Source organism: Mauremys reevesii, linkage group 1 (assembly GCF_016161935.1).
Source record: "Mauremys reevesii isolate NIE-2019 linkage group 1, ASM1616193v1, whole genome shotgun sequence".
Taxonomy (NCBI): domain Eukaryota; kingdom Metazoa; phylum Chordata; order Testudines; family Geoemydidae; genus Mauremys; species Mauremys reevesii.
Window position 1 is genome coordinate 266,468,532 of NC_052623.1, and position 19,536 is coordinate 266,488,067.

Here is a 19,536-nt window from a genome sequence, read left to right on the forward strand (position 1 = left end):
GATGAGACAAACAAGGGTGGCATAAAGGGAACAACATCTAAGCAGAAGTTTGGAAACGGAGGCAGCGGGAGATGAAATAATTTACCTCAGGTCACAGGGAGAGTCTGTGGCAAAGCCAGGGATTGAATCCATATCTCCTAAGTCCCAGGCCAGTGCATGAACCTGCTTTCTGTACAGCTCTGTCTCCAAGATAATTACACAAACACAGGTGCAGGCTACAACATTAGTTGCAACACTTAGCCTCTGCTGCATATTCCCAGTTGTTTCAATAGTGGTGTCGTCCTCCTCCTCTCCCCCACCCCGTCCCACCTTCTGAATACCTTCTCTGCTGCCCACTCTCATCATTCTCCTGAGAACACACAGCTACTGCAGCACTGGCTAAGCCAGAGGCGGGTTCAAGAGTCTGTCTGGGGGAGGGAGAGGGGGCCCCTTCCATTTAACGCTAACCCTGCCCACCATTGCTCACCTCAGCTGGTGGTGCAGCAAGTTTGTTGGCCTGAGTGAGGAAAAAGTGGAAAGAGGGTACATAGACCCATACCAGCCAATGGGGCCCAGAACCCTGCCCTGAGAAGTTAGTGGAAGGAGTAGCCTGCTGCTTTGGGCCTGGGGGTGTACTAAGGCTTCAATGCATGTGGTTCTCAGGGCCTACAGCGTTCTGAGCCTCAGGGTCCCTTCCCTCCTCTTGAGCAGATTTCAGCACCATCTGCTCAGTTCCATCTTTGGAGGAGTCACCCATGTGCTTTTGTCTCTTCTGGCAAAGCCTGACTACATATGTCCTCCATTAGGCCTCACACACCCTGAGGTAGCAGGAAAAGAGGAGACACATTCTCAGCCTTGCACTGCAGCAGCCCAAGACACAGCCCCCGTCTGGTCTAACGCACTTCCCAAGGTCACAGCTGATACTAGAGGTCAGATCTGAGCTTTGCCTCTGAATTGAGGCAACCAGCTCCCTGGACTGTACGGACAGCACCATGCAGGACAGCGCAGAGGGGGTGTCGATGGGCTTTAATATAGAGGAGTAAATTAGTCTGGGATGATGGAAAGGGGAGGTTTCCTGAACTCCCTGATGACTACAGAAGAACACCGCAATTGTGAAACATTGTGAGAGAGCAGCAGGGGTGGGGATAGGCATGTGATCCCACATAGCTTCTAACCAGCAGAACTGGCGAGTGGGATTTTATCAGCATACTTGAAACGTCCCCAGACTGTGCTGTGCCTCCTGAACAAACCCCTCCCTCCTTTGGCCTAACAAGCTCAACATCTGCTGGGGACTGGAGCAGCTACAGCCCTTAGTGGAGGGTGAGCTGGCTTGCTGTTGTGCTTGTCTCTGCTTTTTGGGATACACCTGCCACCCAACAATTCCCCCACTGAGTTTAGCATAACAGTTTTGTGTCGGCTGCACTGCTGGCTGGCCAAATAACAAACTTTAATTACTCATCAGAGTGCCCCTGCTAAACATCTGGCCTCCATTGCTAAAGCTGTACACACTCACAGGCTGCCTGCATTGTGTCTTGTACAGAAGTGAGTACAACACATACGTAAATAAATAATATTAATTGTGTCCATGATGAGACCTCTTGCCGAGGGTAAGGGAGAATGCCAACAGCGAGCAGCTCCACTGGGAGAAGCTGGAAGGGAGAGCTGGGAGCCGTGCTTAACTGGAAAACATTCTTTGCAAATCTGAAGGCAAATACAGGCTTCCCTCCTTCGTATGAGGTAGTGTGGTCTAGTCAGTGGACAGGCACTGGACTGGGAGTCAGGAGATCTTGGTTTATTCCCAGCGCTGACACTGACCTGCATTGTGACACTGGGCAAGTGGCTTCCCCGCTCTGTGCCTCAGTTTCCCTTCCCCTTTTTCTGTCTTGTCTATTTAGATTGTAAGCTGTCTGAGGCAGGGACTGACTCTGACTGTGTTTGAGTAGCACCTGGCACAATGAGGGCACTGAACTCAGTTGGTGCCTTTAGGTGCTACTGTAAAAATAATTTTAATAAAATCTATTTCTTGCATTTCAGTTATTTACTTCTCCTCTTAATGACCTAAGGGTCATCTTAGATTGGAAGCTCTTCAGGGCTGTATCGCTAGCACCTGGCACATGGTGGGTGCTAGTGAAATATTGGGATGGGAGTCAGGAGGCCTGGGTTCTAGTCACAGCTCTGCCACAGGCCTCCTGGGTGACCTTGGGTAAAACAAATCCCTTATCTGTGCCTCAGTTTCCCCACCTGTAAAATAGGGATGATGATACTGCCCTCCTTGGTAAAGTGCTTTGAGATCTATTGTTGAAATGCTGTAAGAACTAGATGTTATTCCGGTAAGAGAAGGATTGGAGAAGGGAAGCCTCTTCCTGCTATGCTGAGCTTATTCCACTGGATGGCACTGCCTCCTAAGGAATGAAAAGACCCAGCGCCCAACACTCTTTCAATCAATCGATAAATACATTTAGAGAATTAAAAAAGAATGAAGAGAATGAAATGGTGGTGAAAGGTTCCGCTGGACTGGTCCCTGGAGAGTGGAGAAGCCCTGTACTTTATTTCCAAGGCTGGTACAGAAGGGGTAGGACCAGCCACAGAGCAAGCTTCCTACACACTGTCTCCCTTGCCAACCCCTTGCTACTGTCCTTGAGGATCCACCCCTAGGGGTGAGCTCATCTCCACAGCCACCTTAATCCTCGGCCTCTGTCCTGAAACTACCAGTGCCAGGGCTACTTGGCGCCAGTGGCCGTAGAACTTGCCACACCACCAGCACCCAGTCAGCACAGAGTGCACTGAGACCTCCCCACCCTCATTTTCCATAACAGCTGTCACTGTGATACAACGTTGGCACTACAACCCCTGGGCCTCACTGGACTGGGGACCTAGATGCTGAAGGCTCTGCACTCCACTCCCACTCCCCTGCCACCCCAGCACCGCTGGGCACAGCACGTGCATTAATAAAGACCAGCAGGCTCAGTCTGGGGTCACGCACCCTTTGGTACCCAGGAAAGAGACCAGCTCCTCCCGTTGGCCTAAGAGTGAGCCCTGCCAGCAGGGTGACAGCTCTCTGCCAAAAAGTTAACTTGTATCAACTCTGCTAGTGTCAGGAAACAGCTGGGCTCGACCCTAAAGCACAGGCTTGGCGAGAGCGCTGGCCTCATGATTAAAAGACCTCAGTTCAAGCTGATACAGGTCCAGCTGCAATGGCAGAGCTAGCCCTGATGAGCATGCAACAAAAGCCCATGCTGCAGACACACAGATATCATGATCCCCAGCAGGGGGGAGAGATTCCAGACCCATCATTCTACTTCAAAACCAGAGTTCACTGTCTCTTGATGAAAGAGAATCCACATTCACTGACAACAGTAGCGGAGCTCTTAGGATGCTATGTGAGGCAGTCACTAGAGGGCAACCTGACCCCGTGTTTAGCCAGTGGATTATAAATGCGCTGCCTGAAGCAGCATCAAACCAGGCTTTAGGAAGTACTGCAGCAAGAGCTGTGGGGTTGGCCTTTGTTGCTCACCTCTGGAAGAATGAGTTCCCTCTCTCTGTGATCCAACATCAGACATACTCAGCACAGTGGTGTTTAATGCCCTGGAATATTTTAATATCAAAGGCCCCAGGTTTCCCACATGCACGGCTGTTAGTGTAGATCACACAGAAATGAGAACAAACAGTGCTCCAGGCTAACAGGACCACACTATGGAACATTCACTTAGAGGGACATCTGAGGATGAGGAGAGTTAACATTCACATCAGACCCTTTGTAGCCAGAAGCAAACTCAGGCACCACCCAGGGGCAGGTCTACAGCCGCTCACACTAACTTGCCTTAGTTGTGCGTGCTCATATTGAAAGTGACCCTCAGTTCTCAGCTGCAGCTGCCTGGCTATTCAGGGAAGGCGATTGCTGCTGTTTCTTCTATTTGCACCCCCTACTAGAACTTGCCCTATATAACTCGGGGCATTGGAGTGGCTGCCTTTATGTCAGTCCTTCAGCTGGAAGGTCCATCCTGTTCCATGACCAGCTAGGAATGGTGCACAGCACTGGGACAAGGGCACATTCGTTTTCCATGGATTTTGTTTTCTCATGGTTTTGAGTGGGGCAGTGCCCCAGTGACATAGTTCCAGCTCCTCTTCCCTCCCACCCCAATTCAGGAGCCCTTCCCACTTCCTCAAATCCCTCTGCCCATGTGATTGTACTGGGCAAGTGCGGCCTGGTGGCACTCAGGTGGTTCCCAGAGTTCCTCCTGTTAAAAGGCCTGTCTGGCCCATGGCACCTAAAACTGAGGAAAAGAAATCCCCCGCTGACAAACCTTTCATACTGCAGTGCTGGGGGCATGGGAGCTCCCCATGACTGTGTCCTATTGGGGTCAGGGTTAGCATATCACAGCTCCACTCCTCCTGAGTTATGAATGGTCTGCTAGCTCTTGACTCCCTGTGGGGTGGGCTTGCCAGCTGATACTACAGTACATTGATTGATCTCATAGTAAAGAGCCAGGCAGATTTATCCCCGCCCTGCTAGGCCAGGCATGTATCCTCAGAAGGGACTGCACCAAGCCTGCGGATGGAAGCTACCACGGGAAGAGGTAAGGAAAGCCGGGTAGATGAGGCCAATGCTTAGACAGAAAAATAAAGAGGAAGAGTAAAGCTGAGGACTTCCAGACCCACGTGAGCAGCCACAAGTCGTCTCCCGCAGGGCAATGCTGTCTCCTCAGCCTGGGCACCATTAACCCTTTGGGAGAGGCTGCAGGATCCGGACCCTGCAGTGGCAGGATACCTGACATAGTGTGAGTCAGTGAGCAGCAGACAGGGTAAAGCACAGCTGATTGCTGCCAGCTGGCCATCTGCTGCCAGCACAGGACTTAGAGAGGACATGCATCCTAAATCCATGGTGCCCACTCCTCCACTCCACTCCACTTCACAGATCACTTCACAACATGACCTGAGGGACAGTGGGGGAAGGCAGGCAGCAGCTGGGAAGTGTGACTCTGATTAGGGTGGCAAGGGTAGCACCCAGTGCCAGTGACCCAAGAATGTGGTGGTGGGGGGCCTTGGGGAGGGTGGTTTTGAGGGATCAAGCCCAATATAGGCTTAATCCACCCCTGAAAACAGGGGAAATGTGCTCGCAGCCACCTATGAGCCATTTGCTTTCAGCTCTGCTCTTTTAAAACATTCCTTACTAGACAGATTCATTAGTTAATGTTTGGAAGTGCTTTGAACATGAACAGTGCAGTGTAAGTGCTCAGTTATTTATTATTATTATATAAAGCCTGCCCCCATCTGCACCCCTTGGGGCCTGAACTAAATTGACAATGTTTGGCCCCAGAACCTTATCCCTTCCCTGTCTCTCACTCGCAATCCCCTGTACCTTAAAAACACCTCTGGGGTTTGGGCAGAATAAGCATCCCACTCCAGAGTCCTAGGACGGAACCACTGATCCACCGACCCCAGGCACGGAGATCTCTCCCTGGCAGAGAATCACATATCCCTGCTGGACAGGCCACATCCCAAGGAGGAATCACTTTCTCCACAGTTCGGTAATGATGTGGCCCCCCCACCACCATAGCATGAGCGCATCACACGCTGGAATGGATTTTAGCCTCCCAACACCTTGGGAGGTAGGGAAAGATTATTCCCATTTTATAGATGGGGACTTGAGGCAGAGGGTAGATTGGCCTGCCCAAGACCACGCAAGGAGTCTGTGGCCGAGCCAGGAACTGAACGCAGGTCTCGTAGGTCCCCATCCAGAGCCCTATTCGCTGATCCATCCTTTCTTGCCATGATTGTCCCCTCTGGGAGCTGGTCCAGGGGCTCCTGACTCTACTTTCGTATGACACTATTATTAATACCTAGCTCCTACCTGCTAGTGCTTTGCATAATTGCCTCCTTCTGTTCTCTTGCTCCAGGAGCATTGCAAGGTGCTCCGCTACTCTGGTGAGGGGTATCTTATAAGTCCCTAGCTCAGATGATGGCTTTTCCAGCCAGGGAGAATTCACCCCAGCCTTCTCCCAGTCTGTCTCAGGCCTGGCCATGCATAGCCATGAAGGAGAGGCCAGCAACTTCCGAGAGCCACCCAGGGACGGGGCAACAATGCAGTGGGGATGGAGAGGTCACTGGCTCTTTCAGCACCTCCCAGTCCCATTCTTCAGTACTGGGCCACTCAGGCCTCTCTGTCCTGGTGAGGCTGGCAAGGAACCAGAAGGGGGAGGGGGACCATGTCTCACCCTAGAGTAGAAGCAGGTGGAGGGGAGAGTAGAATGGGAGGATGGTTATGCCCCAGAAGAGTAGGCCCATGTGCAGGCCTGCCTTCTTCCTGGTACGTGTGTGTGTATGATGCCCGTTGTAGTAACAGGGCCCTCAGCTCTGAACCTGTTCTCTGCTGAATGGGCTCCTGGCGTGCTCTGGAGCTCCATCGCTTCCTTGTGCCCTCGTTCTCCAGGCAGGCCCATTGCCGCTGCTTGTGGAAGGGGTCCCTGGAGGATGAGTGGAAATGGAACACCAGGCGCCTCTAATTATCTCTGGGATGAGGCATCCCACTGGCTTGTTCTGGCAGCGTGAAACATGCAGATCAAAGGGCCAGTGCAGGCTTCCTCTGAGCTTTGATACCAGCCTGCAGGAGGCAGCAGTGCCCGCTGTGCACCACGCCAGCACGGAGCGAAAAAGGGAGAAGAGCAGCGGCCGAGAGGGAAAGGAAGAAAAAGGGGAAAGAGGAAGGATGAGGTCCTGGTGCCCTGCAATCAGCTCACTGTGCTGCCAGGCCATTTCAGATCCCTGGCCCCATCCCGCTGCCAGGGTCCAACACAAGTTGAATGAGCTGTGAGATTAATGCTCCTGCCCTGCCATGTGGGACTTGGGAGATCTAGGTTTAGATCTCCAGACCCAGCCTCTTGTCCTCTGGGCTGGTGGGGGCCGGGAGTGTTATGGAGACAGCAGAGGGCACAGAAGGAAGTGAGCACCTATCTCCCATTGCTGACTAAGGAGTAGGCAGCCTTGGCTCCCCCAGACAGCTGCATCTGCTGGCTCTGTCCCCCACACTGGGAACCAAGGGGTAAGCGCTCTGCTATTCCAGCAGTGTCCTCTGCTCAGGGCATGGGGTGAGGAGCAGCACTCGGTCATACTCCCAGGCTCTAGGAACCTGCTTCCTCAAGCCACGGGCTGCCATTTCTACCTGTTGCTAGGTGAATCCCATTTGGATTTGGTAGTGCCTTACACAGGGCAATGGATAGGCAGGCCCTGGAAATCTGGAGGATAGTTATTCAGCAGGAGGATCCTTGCTGGAATGAAAGGACAGGGCAAGTGGAAGAAGGTAGGCAGATAACTTTAATGGACTGCTGGGTGTCTGTTCAGGGGCAGATGTGAGGAGGTGGAAAGATGGGAGGAGGAACGGGACAGGCATGGATTAAGTGATGTCCAGAGCAGGAGGGAAAGCGAAAAGAGTTAAAGGGAAAAGAGTAAGGGAGAGGGGACAGATCTCACTGCCCTGGGGATGAACCCAGAGAGGGTAAACTAGAGAAATGGCAATGGAAGCTCAGCAACCCCAGGAGCTCCAGCTTGAAACAACAGCTGTGACTCAATGTTGAATGAAGGGCCATATTCTATAGCTTGGTCATGGTCAGTCTCCCAGCACCCCAATGCGGCAATAGGGGGAAGGAAGGGAGTTGCGGTGCCGTATCCTTTCTAACACAGCCATGCTGCATCACACCATGGCTTTGTGTGTGCGGTGCTCCCTGGGGAGATATAGGCCATGCCCTTTGTACTTAATGGGAGTAAGGGACTTATATGCAGCAGGTTGGGGCAAAGCTTGGCCCCAGGAAAGGGAAGTGGATGCTAATTAGGAGGACTGTGGAGGAGGGAAGAAAAGGAGTGTAAGAGAACAGGGGGGAGGGAGACAGATAGCTAGCGAACGGAGGAGAGAAGAGAGCGCTGGGGCAGAGAGGGTGTTTACAAGTGACCAGAGGAGATAACTGTGGAATTTTAATGCAAGGCCCCAGTATTGATCAGTGCAAGATGCAGCAGGCGGGTGCAAGAGTCAGAGGAGAGAACTGCAGTGCTATTAATACAGAGGACATACTGTAATCCATCACTTTCAGCCCAGGGAGAGCCAACCTGCTGCTTCAACCCCTTCATTCCCAGAGAGTTGTTCTGCCTTTGGCCCAGTCGCACAGCAGAATTAACCCTGCTGCTCCCACACATCAGTTCAAAGCGTCTCCGTCTGCAGAGGAGGGGTGGGATTCTAGCCTATCTGGAGTGGAAGGTTCCAAGTCGGATTTCTGGCGAACGCTGCCACACAAGCTAGTCAGGTTTTCCTGCCCGGACTGCTGTCCTGTGGGAGCAGGTGGGTTAGGAGCGCCAGTGGTTAGTGCCCTGCACTGCCAATGCAGGAGACCCGGGAGCCGTCACAATCTGTCTCCTCCGTGCTGGTTTAGCTGCTGAGGCTGTTCACTCAGGCCGAGGAGCAGTGGCTTTTGCTGTGACCTTTCCAACAGATTCAAAGACAGTTGGTTACCAGCTCCCCCTTCAATCCAGAAAGTGGCAGCTACAAAATAGAAGTACTGCAGCAGCAAGTGTCTGTCTTTTTGGTGGGGCTGCAACAAGGAGATTGGGGCTGGGGGGAAGTGTAATATTCCCTGCAGAAACCAGGAATTAGTCACCCTGGTGGCACCCACACTGTCAGGCACAGTGCACCGGTGACTCCAGCATGCTAACTCCTGTGCTGCCAGGTTGCAGGCACCGAAGCTCTGCAGTGTCCTGGACATCCAGCCCCGAATCCATGAGCCTCCAGGTACGAGCCATGACAAGTCCCCTCTGCCCCCAAGCATCAAGGCTAGGACTAGGAGCAAATCTAATATCCCCCTCCCCTATGAGATCGTCTCTGGGTTTTTCTTACTGTCACTTTCTCTGCCATTTCGCCTGCCTTGCCACTCTTCCCCGCACAGCTCACCCATGCTGCTGTCAGGATCTGTGCCTCCCAGAGTACTGTTCCTCACCTCTCCCTCCACAAGCATCTGCACCCCCCTACCCCTAGCTTGCTCTGGCTCCTCCTTGCAAGAACATTTCCTCCCCCCTCCCTGTGAGATTCTGAACCCCCTGCAAAGGCTTCCCCTTTGTTCATATGCTGCCATCCTGTGTCTGTGAGTCAGGGGTTCAGTTCCGCTCCTCCTGGTTGGGTTCTTCTACACAGTATGGCCTAGTGGTTAGAACAGGGGACTGAGAGTCAGGAGAGCTGGGCTCTATTTCAGGGTCTGCCACTGCATCACTGCGTGACCTTGAGCAAGTCATTTTCCTCATGTGCCTCTTGTTTCTTCTCTGATAAGGATCCTGACCTAGAGAGACTATGGCTCTGCGAGTCTGTAGGTGTTACTGTTTGCAAAGTGTTTTCATGTCTTCAGATGGAAGGGGCCTGAGAAATGCAGTGTTCGTAACCAGCATCATCAGTTTAATATTAGCAGGGCTCTGGATGCTCACTCCCTCCCCTCCCCATTGGTGCTATTCACGTACCTGAGGGGTTTTTCACTGCTGCTCCTTCTGAGCCACCAGCACCATCGTTATCCCTTGAACAGCAAACAGCAGGGATGCGGGCTTGCCCCCGCCTGCATGGCCTCTCAAGCCTGCCCTAACCCAGCATCTCCTTCACACCACCAGGCCTTTTTCATGCCTATGGACGTGCTGGATCTGCCTTCCGCTGACTTTGCTTTACCCACTCTGCCCTTTGTGTCGGAAGGGGCAGGAACCCTGTGTCTCCTCCTCACACTTCTCATCACTGGCTGGTTAATTTCTCTGGCTGGATTCTGCCCTTTACTGGGTTTTCTTCCCAGCTCTGGTATAAGCTGGTATATCTCCCCACTAGCTTTTGCCTCCATCCAGCTGCTCTCTATTTGCTTAATGCAGAGATTCTTCCTTCCTGTTCAGCTGTGTGTCACCTCCTTCCCTGGCAGCCCCTACTCAGCATCAGGCAAAGCTCCAGAAGGCTTGGTAGTAGTTCAGTCACTCCTACTCTCCTGGCTGTGTCAAGTCCGGAGCCCTCTTGTCAGGCCATTTCCCCTCTCCATTACTTCCTGGTTCCAGCCAGGCCCCCGTTCCACAGACAACAGCCTTTCCTTGCAGGGGTTTAAGCAGCGTTGCTTTTGGCTGGAACTAGGAAGCAAACAGCCTGCAAAAGTGAAATTGGAAACAAAATGACCACTAACTAGCCCCATCAAAGTTGTGCGTGTGTGAGTGTGGCAGGGGGAGGGAGATGTTGATGATACTGGGTTCCTTTGAGTTTAGGACAAAAGTCTGAGGATCCGGTTTGAGTTCTGGCTGCACATCAGGGAGCGGGGATGGGGTGAGTTTGAATTTTGGGCAAAGACTTGGTAACTCAGTTAAATTTCTGGTGAGCCAGTTCACCCCATCCTTGTTCCTCTGCCTCACTCCCCTCCAGCGTGGAGTTTCTTCTCTATAGACACTGACTGCCAAGGGCAGCTGATTCCACTCACATGGGCTTCCTCCCTCCTCCCAAATTGCCCACAAATATCTATCCCCATATTTTCCAGTCATGCTTTGGACATCTGAAGGCGCCAGGATGTAACAGACCCAGACAATTAATACAAAGGGTGTCTATCTGAGGAGGCTCCCCTTGGGGTCTGGTCCCGGACCCATTTCCTAATTCCTTGAACCTGCTTGCAGCTGCTTGAACCCTACTGCCTCTCTGCCAGCCTAGTATTGCCAGCTTCAAGCATTCAAAGATTATGAGTCAAGCACCCCAAAAATAATGAATGGTTTAAAACACATGAGATTTTTAAAAAAGTTGTGTTTTTTTTAATTTGCCTTCTGGTTTTGGGGCTGCATTAGCTTCATATTTGCAGACTTTTCTCCATAGCTACAAGGGCTAGAAACTTTTTATTTTGAAATGAAAGCTGAGATTCTCAGATAATCCCTGGACTCCAGGAGCTGGGGCTTTAAAATACATTACTAACATTGCGGGAGTTGGCAACACTGCCAGATAACTGGCCTGTCATCAGGATGCTTCAGAAGAAGAGGTGAAAAGCGCACAATGCACCTTGTCTCATGTCTGCTATTCCAGAAAACAAACACACCAACAACTCCAGTTTAATTGCATTTAGTTCGAACATAAGGATGGCAAAACCTATTCCCCCTCAGGCCCCCACGTTATCCTTTCTTCCTGGGCCGCAAACATGTGGGAAAACCAGACAAAGTGGCAACATCAGCCAGAACTCCTAACCGGACCAACACTTCCCTCCAAACTACTCTGTGTCACTGTTCCCCCGAGGGACTCCTCTGGCAGGCCAAGAATTCTTTTCCTCAAGACCTCCCAATAAAGCCACATAAACGAGGACCAAGTTATAAAAAAAAAAATCTTTATTTCATGTACCAGGATTTTTTTTTTGTAATTTTCTGTTTTTTAAATTTTTTTCTTTTTAACAGTCTGAAAAAAACCCCACAAAATAAAGAAAATGGAGGTTGGTTTCTTGAACTGGTTTGAGCTGGACATGAGCAATATCCTTAGAAAAAACTTCCCCGCCAGTCCTAGTCCTCCCCCTTCTCTCCCCCTCTCTCACACCCAGGTGCTCACTCATCTTCTCGTTCCACTCTGCGAATGCTCAAGAACTTTGTGGGCATCAAGTTCTCAAAAGCAGCTTTGGATTTAAACCAAAACACCGTACTCTGTCTACGCCGGAGTTTGGGAAACCAATTTTAATTCAGTGCTTGGAGGTGGAGGGAGGGGGTTATTTTTCATCTATTCTTTTACATTTTAAAAGGCCTGGGGACCAGGTGGGGATGGCAGGCTGGGAGGTGACTGGAATTCAGCAGGAATCCCAGACACCCAGTACAGACTGAGGCATGCCACCTAGATGGTCAGTTTCATCTAAGCTTTCTCTGTGCTTCTCCATCAGCGCCAGACCTTCCCCTCAAGACCTAAAGAGAATTCGTTTAACCTTGGACTTAAATTTCCCACATGCTGCTCCCCAACCCTGCCCTGGAAGGAACCCCACTTTCCTGTGCTGAGAGGGAAAGTAGGATAAAGCAGCAATATCTGGGGCCAGGAATCGTTTTAGGAACAGTGTCTACACTCCAGTGGGAGCTGAACCATGGGACTTAACGACTTTTAAAACTGGAGCAGCAGGAATTGGAACAGAGTCAAGGGTGGGGCTGAGCAGCTGAAAGGGTCAACTGACCCACTCAATAAACCCGCAGCCCTGGACCTGCCCCTGGATGCAACAGAAGGGATTCTGTTGTCCGTATGTCCGTGGAGAATTCTCTCAATCTGTGCTGGCCCTGGGCTGGTCTGTAGCTGACTGAGTGACACACAGCGGCATATTGCTTTGCCCACTCTCCCCGCCATCCCTCTCTGTGTCCTGGTAGCAGCATTATAAAGGGAGCTGAATTACAAGTGGTTTCTAGGACCTCCTTGGCACATCGATTCTCCTCAGCACAAAGCCTTGGCGCTAAATGTCAGGCCAAGTCCTGGGATGGATGGGTGCTGCAGGCACGGTGAGGAGGTTTGCAGGATTTACATTCTCGAAGGAAGCAGGGAGGGGAGGGCAGATGTCTGCAATGGTGTGGTGAGACGAGTGTGCGTATGAGTGGGAGACTGTAGGCCTGATTCTCCTCTCATGCTCACCAGTGTAACCCAGGAGTAACTGCACTGGAAGCAGTGGAGTTATCTGGGGTCAAACCAGCGGGAGAGGAGAATCAGGCCCAGTGTGTGTATGAGCAGGAAGAGGAGAGCATGTATATAGGAGTTCAAGGGCCTCACTGCCTTGCATCTGTGTTAAGTCACTGCCCCGGGACAGAATGAGGGTAAAACGCTACCACTGGGGCAAGCAAAGGGGAACCTCCGATCTGGTAGCACTTTGCACCCACCCTGCTGGGTGTAAATGACTACGCAGGGGCAGGGCAGTAGGGAATCAGGCCTTGTACGCGACGAGGTCTGTCCAAGACTTGGGGCCCAATCCGATGCCCATTGAGGTCAATGGACAGACTCTCGTTGGTTTTAGCAGGGGTGGGGGTTAGGCTCCTGGTGACTAGGCAAAACTGACATTTGAAGGTATATACAGCAGCAGGCATCCCATGTCTGCCTACCCCGGGGAGCATCCACTGCATGCATGATGGGAGTGCGCATGTGAGTGCTAGTCTCCTTATTAGCATATAGTCCTTATGCTGTCTGTCACCCATCCCCCCAATAGCAGCATCTTCCTCTCCTCAGGGAGAGATGTGTGTCTAGCACAAAGCCCTGTGGCTGGCGGGGAGCCTCTCCCCTCCTGCCAGCCAGTGAGCTCCGGCCTCTCAGTGATTTTCATTTTGTTAAAGGGATTCAATTTCCGTTTTCTCTTTACAAGCCCCCCCCGCTAATTTGCATTTCCCTCCCTCCCTCCCCCCAACTCCCAAGTTTTCACAGTTTAAAGCTGGAGAAAACAAAAATGAAAAGAAAAATACTATCTGGTTTTCTTGCAAGTAAATCCACTTACTGTATTTACATTTATTTATAGTTGGTTTTGTTTTATTAAAAAATTGCCACTTATTTTTTAGAAACTTTTTTTTTTTTTGCAATGTTGCTGTTAACCACAGGATCCAAAGGGACTATTGAGTCCAGGTTGGTCACCATTAACTCCCTGGGAGCCCTGGGGACCAGGGAATCAGCATTAATCCCTGGGATTCCCAAGGACAGGAAAGTCAATGTTAACCCTTCAAGGGCCCACAAGAGACACATGAATCACCTTTGATCCCAGGGTCTTGGCAAGTCTGAGCAGGTCACAAGTAACCCCAAGATCTCCAGGGTCCTCATGAACTCCTAGAACTCCCACAGATACACTCATCACTGCTCACCCACCTACCCCACTTCCTGGGGACCCCCCCACCCCCGGAGCCTGTGAGTCCACGTCGGGTTAAAACTGAACAGAAAACAAACCAAAAAAATGAAAGAATGAAACCTGAAAAAATCCAAAGAGCTGCCTCCTCCTCCTCCTCCCACTTAATTTTTTGTTGTTTTTGTTGTTGTTTCTTGGTTCCCTTTTTAAAATTTGTTTTTATTAAATGTTAAAATAATGGTACATGGGAAATCATGCATTTTCTTTTGAATTTATTTTCTATTTTTTTTAAATCTCTCTTGGTTTTTAAAGTTTTTTCTTTTTTTTCCCTTTTTCTTATTTTTTTATACTTTTTTTGTCATTGTCGTTTCTTTTCTTTTGTTTCTTTTCTTGTTGTTGTTGTTGTTTTGTTTTTGTTTTTTGCTTTTGGAAGGTTTCCCCCATGGATGCTTTCTCTTCTCCCTCCCCTGCCCGCCCTGGTGCCCCTGCTCCTCCTCTTCCGTTTCCTCCCCACCTCCCGCCTGCTCCTTCCCCATTTTCAGCTCCTGGCGGCGGCTTCATACCGGGGTGGTCCGGCGGTTGGCTGTGTTAGTGTGGATAGAGTCCTTGTTCTCTTTCTGGATACAGTTGTGAACCTGGAGGAAACTGTTATCCCTGTCGGAATTGTAGGTGGCGGTGGGGGTGGTAGCAGCCTTCAGGGGGTCCCTGGTCAGGGTATACATCGAGATCTCCGTTGATGGGAGGGTATTGAACCCTTTGATCCCGACGGGCGAGGCATCCCTGGAGTGTGAAGGCTCAGTGGAACGGGAGCTGGAGCGACTGCGTCTCTGATAGCGGTAGCGGTAGCTGGGGATGCGGGTGATGGCGGAGGACTGGAGGTAGTCCGTGGCACGAGCGTTGGCACGCAGCTGTTTGTGCCGGTCAATAAACATGTGGACGGCCAGCACTCCCACCATCTCAGCTATAATGAAGGACAGGGCCCCAAAGTAGAAGGACCAACCATAGGAGTAACTGTTCTTCTTGGAGTCGCTCTTGGAGGGGTCTCCAGCGTTGGCTGATATGTACACAATGATGCCAATTATATTACTCAGACCTGCGGGCGAGGGTAAGAGAGAGAGGAAAACATTAGAGTTTCCTAGAGGGAAAGGACAGCAGGCGGTGCAAGGTTAAAGACACCGGTCTTCCCAAGAGTAGTCCAGTGCTGGTGAGGGCCCAGCTGCCTGTCTGCTCACAGCTCCCCAAACTAGCCTCCAACCCTGCCCTGCTTGGAGCCCTTTCTGGGGATTCTCAGGTGAGAGAGCAATTCATTCCACATGTTCACCGAACCCTAAACTTCACCCTGCTACTGGCACCCCAGTCAGTCCTGCCTACCTCCGTGAGACCCGCTCCCTCAGCAGATGTAGAGAGGAGCTCAGTCTCCATGTACATCCAATTCTGAGATCCTGCCTTCCCAGCCCTGCACCCCAACACTGCTCTAACCCTGGCCTGGAGAAATTGATTTCCTATATTTCCTCCACCCAAGGTGGTTGCATCCTGTTGAGAAGTAGTCAGGGACTCCATAGCTCCATCTGTCTGATGTCAGAGTCTGTCCAGTGGTGGACGTAGCCATGTAACTGAAGGGAGCTGGGATTCTGTTTTCTGTTTACTGTGTTTGTACATGTAGAGGAATCTCTCTGCAGGGAGCAGCTGCCATTTTGTGTGTCAGTTCAGATACAGAATGTCAGAGTGAGTCACTGTGTGCTCTCTCTCTCTCTCTGTCTCTCTCTCTCTCTCACACACACAGAGACTTAATATTTACTCTTTCTGGTTGAATGTTTTCATTCATCTGAAATAAAGCTCATCTAGACTGAAAAATATATGTTGTCCTTTTTGCCTGTGCAAATATACCAGCCCCTTTCCCTTTTGCCTCTGCTGCTCTATCACCTGGACAGCCTGTCACTCTCTTTCCCTGATGGTATCTTCCTCACTATTGCTCTTAGTCTTCCATCCCCCCAGCCCATTTGTCCCTCGTCCCTTTACCTGCAGACACGAAGAAGATGCCGGCACTAAGGATGATGTTGTGTCGGGTTTTGTAGAACTCGCTGGCTGCAATGCAGAGTCCACCCATGAAAAGCAGAATCACACTCAGGATCGGGAAAATACTAGAGGCCCTTACAGCCCCTGTGAAAAAGAGAGGGAGAGGGGGAGAAATAACAGCACAGGTAGGAGACAGAGGAAAGGGAGAAGGGAAAACAATACAGGAGACAAAGAGATGGGGAGGGGAGGGAACGGATACAGCGGGGAAACAATAGCATGTATTGTGTGGGGGAGAAGGAGAGGAAACAGAGAAGGGAGAGAAACATGGAGAGGGCAGAGTGATTCAGGGAGGAATAAAGAGAAAGAAGGGGAGGGCGAGAGGAGACAGAAGGAGAGAGTGGTCACAAATGGATCACCCATGTGTTGGATTGTCATTGAGACTATCAGAAGCCAGTGGCATACTCAAGGGGCCTGGTGGCAGAAGTTTACCTGGGACTCTTTCATAACCTGGCTGAACCCCCTGCAAACCTCTCACTCCTGCTTTTGTTCACACCATTTGCCTGAGTAGGGCCCTTCAGCTATTATTCCCATCTATAATGCGATGCAGTTTGGTTTTTAAAGAGCAGTGCCAGCGTCCCAAACGTTTCACCCAAAGAGTCAGTCAATTGCACATCATTTGGAAAGTGAACTTGCCTCTTAAGGAGAGATTTGTAGAGAGCTGGAAAGCAGCTACCGAGGCAGGGTGACAGTCTGTGGCTATAGGCTGAGGCTGCAGCCTTCACTGGCATTGGGAAATAGAACTCACAACCTAATCCTCCAGAAGCACAGGACTCCCAATGGCAAGCTAAAGGTGCAACTTCACAACCTCATGCATATTCCATCCAGCAGAGAGCAGTGCACATGCATGTGCAAACACACACACACACCAGGAGGAGCTCTCATTTATTTCAGCCAACAGACAGTAGTGGTGTGCATTTGTGCACCCCTCGCCCCTCCCCTCCATATTCTGTCCAGCAGAGAGCAGTGTTGTGGATTGGCACATGCTGCACAATACATCACAGCAGGTACAGTCAGTATTTTTATGAGAGAGGCCTCTCCTCTCTTCCCAGCAGAAAGAAGATGCTACTGTGTGAAACAAACACATGGCTGAGAAAGAACATGCCTCAATGCAAGAACAGCCCAATGCAAATCTTCTTTCAGTGCAAAGGTAGGAGAATCAACCTGAATAAAGCAAACAAAGGGGGTTTCTCTAGACAGCAGGGACAGTCGGTTCACAGGCCCTGGGGGGAGAATCTATCCCTCGTATCAGGCACAGGCACTGAATTCTTGCTGGTGCCGACTCTAGCACAATCCCTGCTTGCTATAAACCCAAAGGGGTGTGAGGAACCTCTCGCCTGTTCTCCAGTCCTACATAGCTCTACTTCAGGGAATGAGATGGGAATAACCGTGCTAATGGTTTGGGGAAAGTAGCGGAAGATTGAACAGTGGGGAGCCAGGTGACAGCAAGCAAATGCCAAGTGGATGCCCGCTGTAGGGAGGGGCCCTGTGGAAATTGTTAGCATCACATGCTGGGGAGAACACAAGGTCACAGTATGAAATTGGGAGCAGAGGGGTGAAACCAGGATTCTCTGCCCTTAATCTCAGCTCCATTGCCTTATTCATTTCAGAAGTTCCACAGAGTCAAATGACCATGGAAGAGAGGGGCTGTCACTGAACCCACCGTACTGTTCCAGAGTCCAGTGCAGACCCAGGGCTGGCCTTACCATGAGGCAAACTGAGGCGGCTGCCTCGGGTGCCAGGGGTGGGAGTGTGGCGCCACTAGGACCCAGAGTGTAGAAAATTGTGTCTGCTGCTGGTGCATATGTATTCTCTCTGCTCCAGATGCACAGAGATGGTGGAGTGCTGTGCTGGAGGAAGGAGGGCACAAGAGACATAACAGGCAGGCAGGAGAAAAGGTGAGAGGGAATAACAGAAAGCAGCCCGCGCTGCAGGGAGAGAGAGGAGGAGGAGAAGCCTCTTATGTTGCGGGGGAGGGATAGCTCAGTGGTTTGAGCATTGGCCTGCTAAACCCAAGGTTTGTGAGTTCAATCCTTGAGGGGACCATTTAGGGAACTGGGGTAAAGATCTGTCTGGGGATTAGTCTTGCTTTGAGCAGAGGATTGAACTAGATGATCTCCTGAGGTCTCTTCCAACTCTGATATTCTACGATTCTATGTATCTCTCTAGCACCCCCAGGAGCCTGGACTGATTAACACCAGCTTCTCAGGGAGCTTCCTGTTTCCTGCTGCTTCCCTGAACCCACTTGAGGAAAACAGGCACTCAACTGAAGTAGTAGGAGCCAGTTAGGCCCTTAGGACACTGATATCTTCCCTCACTCAGGCCCTGCTACCAGCCTGCTTATTAGTCCCCTTCAACTGAGTGTTGAGAGCCACTATAGCTGGCACAGAACAGCAGTCCTGAGTGAAAGAAGAAAACACCCCTCTGGGGCAGCATTCAGAAAAAGAAAGGAAGCTTTTCTATCTAAGCAGGAAGGAGCTCTCCTGAGATATATAGACATAAACATTCATGGTGAGCCTTCCGGCCCCAGTGAGGTTGTGAGTGGTGAGGAGATGCCTGATCTTCTAGGTAGTCAAAGTGCAGGTGACCTGGCAGCTACTGCAGCATCCATGTGTAACCATGCACATTCCTGAAGAAAAGTGTAGATCAGAGAAGAGTGTGGTGGAGGCGCAAGAAACAGCTGCTGCTGAGTTTAGTTCCTTAAGTCTAGATGATCCAGGACTGTGGACCCACTTGAGCAGTAGCCTGAGGGACTTCCTTGTACTGCATGGGCCACAGCAAGTGAAAAACATCATGTTCCCCAAAGACAATGAAAATAGAAGTTTCCATCCAACACATTACTGGCACGAAATGCCCAATGGTGACAAAGTGGAGAGGCCATGGCTTATGTACTCAAAAACCCAGAATGCTGCATACTGTTTTTGTTGCAAACTCTTCCAGACTAATGTTCCAGACACATTGGGTTCTACAGGAACAAAGGACTGGAAAAATCTGGCTAGAAATCTGGCATGCCATGAGAAGGCAGCAAATCACCAGAGAGCATTCCATAGGTGGAAAGAGCTTGAGGTAAGACTAAGGTTGAAGGCCACCATAGATGATTAGCATCAAGAGAACATTGCATCAGAGTCTCTTTACTAGAAAAATGTTCTGAAAAGGCTCATTGCCATTGTGAGAATGCTTGCTACCCAAAACCTAGCACTGCGTGGCACTTCAGATCATTTGTATGTGCCAAACAATGGAAACTTCCTTAAAATTGTGGAGCTGATGGCTGAGTTTGATGCTGTTCTCCAGGAGCATCTAAGAAGAGTTGCCACCCAAGAAATGTACACACACCACTACCTTGGAAAAACAATTCAAAATGAGATCATACAGTTACTGGCAAAAAAAGTCAAACAGAAGATTGTGGCAGATCTGAAGTCAGCAAGATATTACTCTGTTATTCTGGAATGCACACCTGACATCAGCCATACGGAACAAATGACTTTAATGGTGCATTTTGTAACAACAACAGAACCTAGTGAAAATGTCCCTGCAAAGGTGACTGTCAGAGAGCATTTTATAGAATTTATTGACATTGATGATACTACAGGAGCTGGTATGACAAATGTGCTTCCTAAAAAGATGGAAGATACGGGAATTGCGATAGCTGACATGAGAGGTCAGGGCTATGATAATGGTGCCAACA

At 50.5% G+C, this 19,536-nt stretch overlaps 1 protein-coding gene across 3 annotated transcripts in view; it reads right to left on the minus strand.

Moving 5' to 3' along the window:
• Window positions 1–14,148: 14,148 nt before the first annotated feature.
• The window catches only part of CACNG2 (calcium voltage-gated channel auxiliary subunit gamma 2), a 61,367-nt gene continuing 55,979 nt past the window's right edge, over window positions 14,149–19,536 (minus strand). The window contains exons 3-4 of one of the 3 annotated variants that reach the window (XM_039521372.1): window positions 15,798–15,938; window positions 14,149–14,871 (exon numbers count right to left, since the gene is read on the minus strand). In XM_039521372.1, coding sequence (XP_039377306.1) covers window positions 14,336–14,871; window positions 15,798–15,938 — 677 coding nt within the window. In that variant the 3' untranslated portion in view covers window positions 14,149–14,335. The remainder of the gene's footprint in view (window positions 14,872–15,797; window positions 15,939–19,536) is intronic. The other 2 variants (XM_039521389.1, XM_039521381.1) reach the window with 2 other exon arrangements.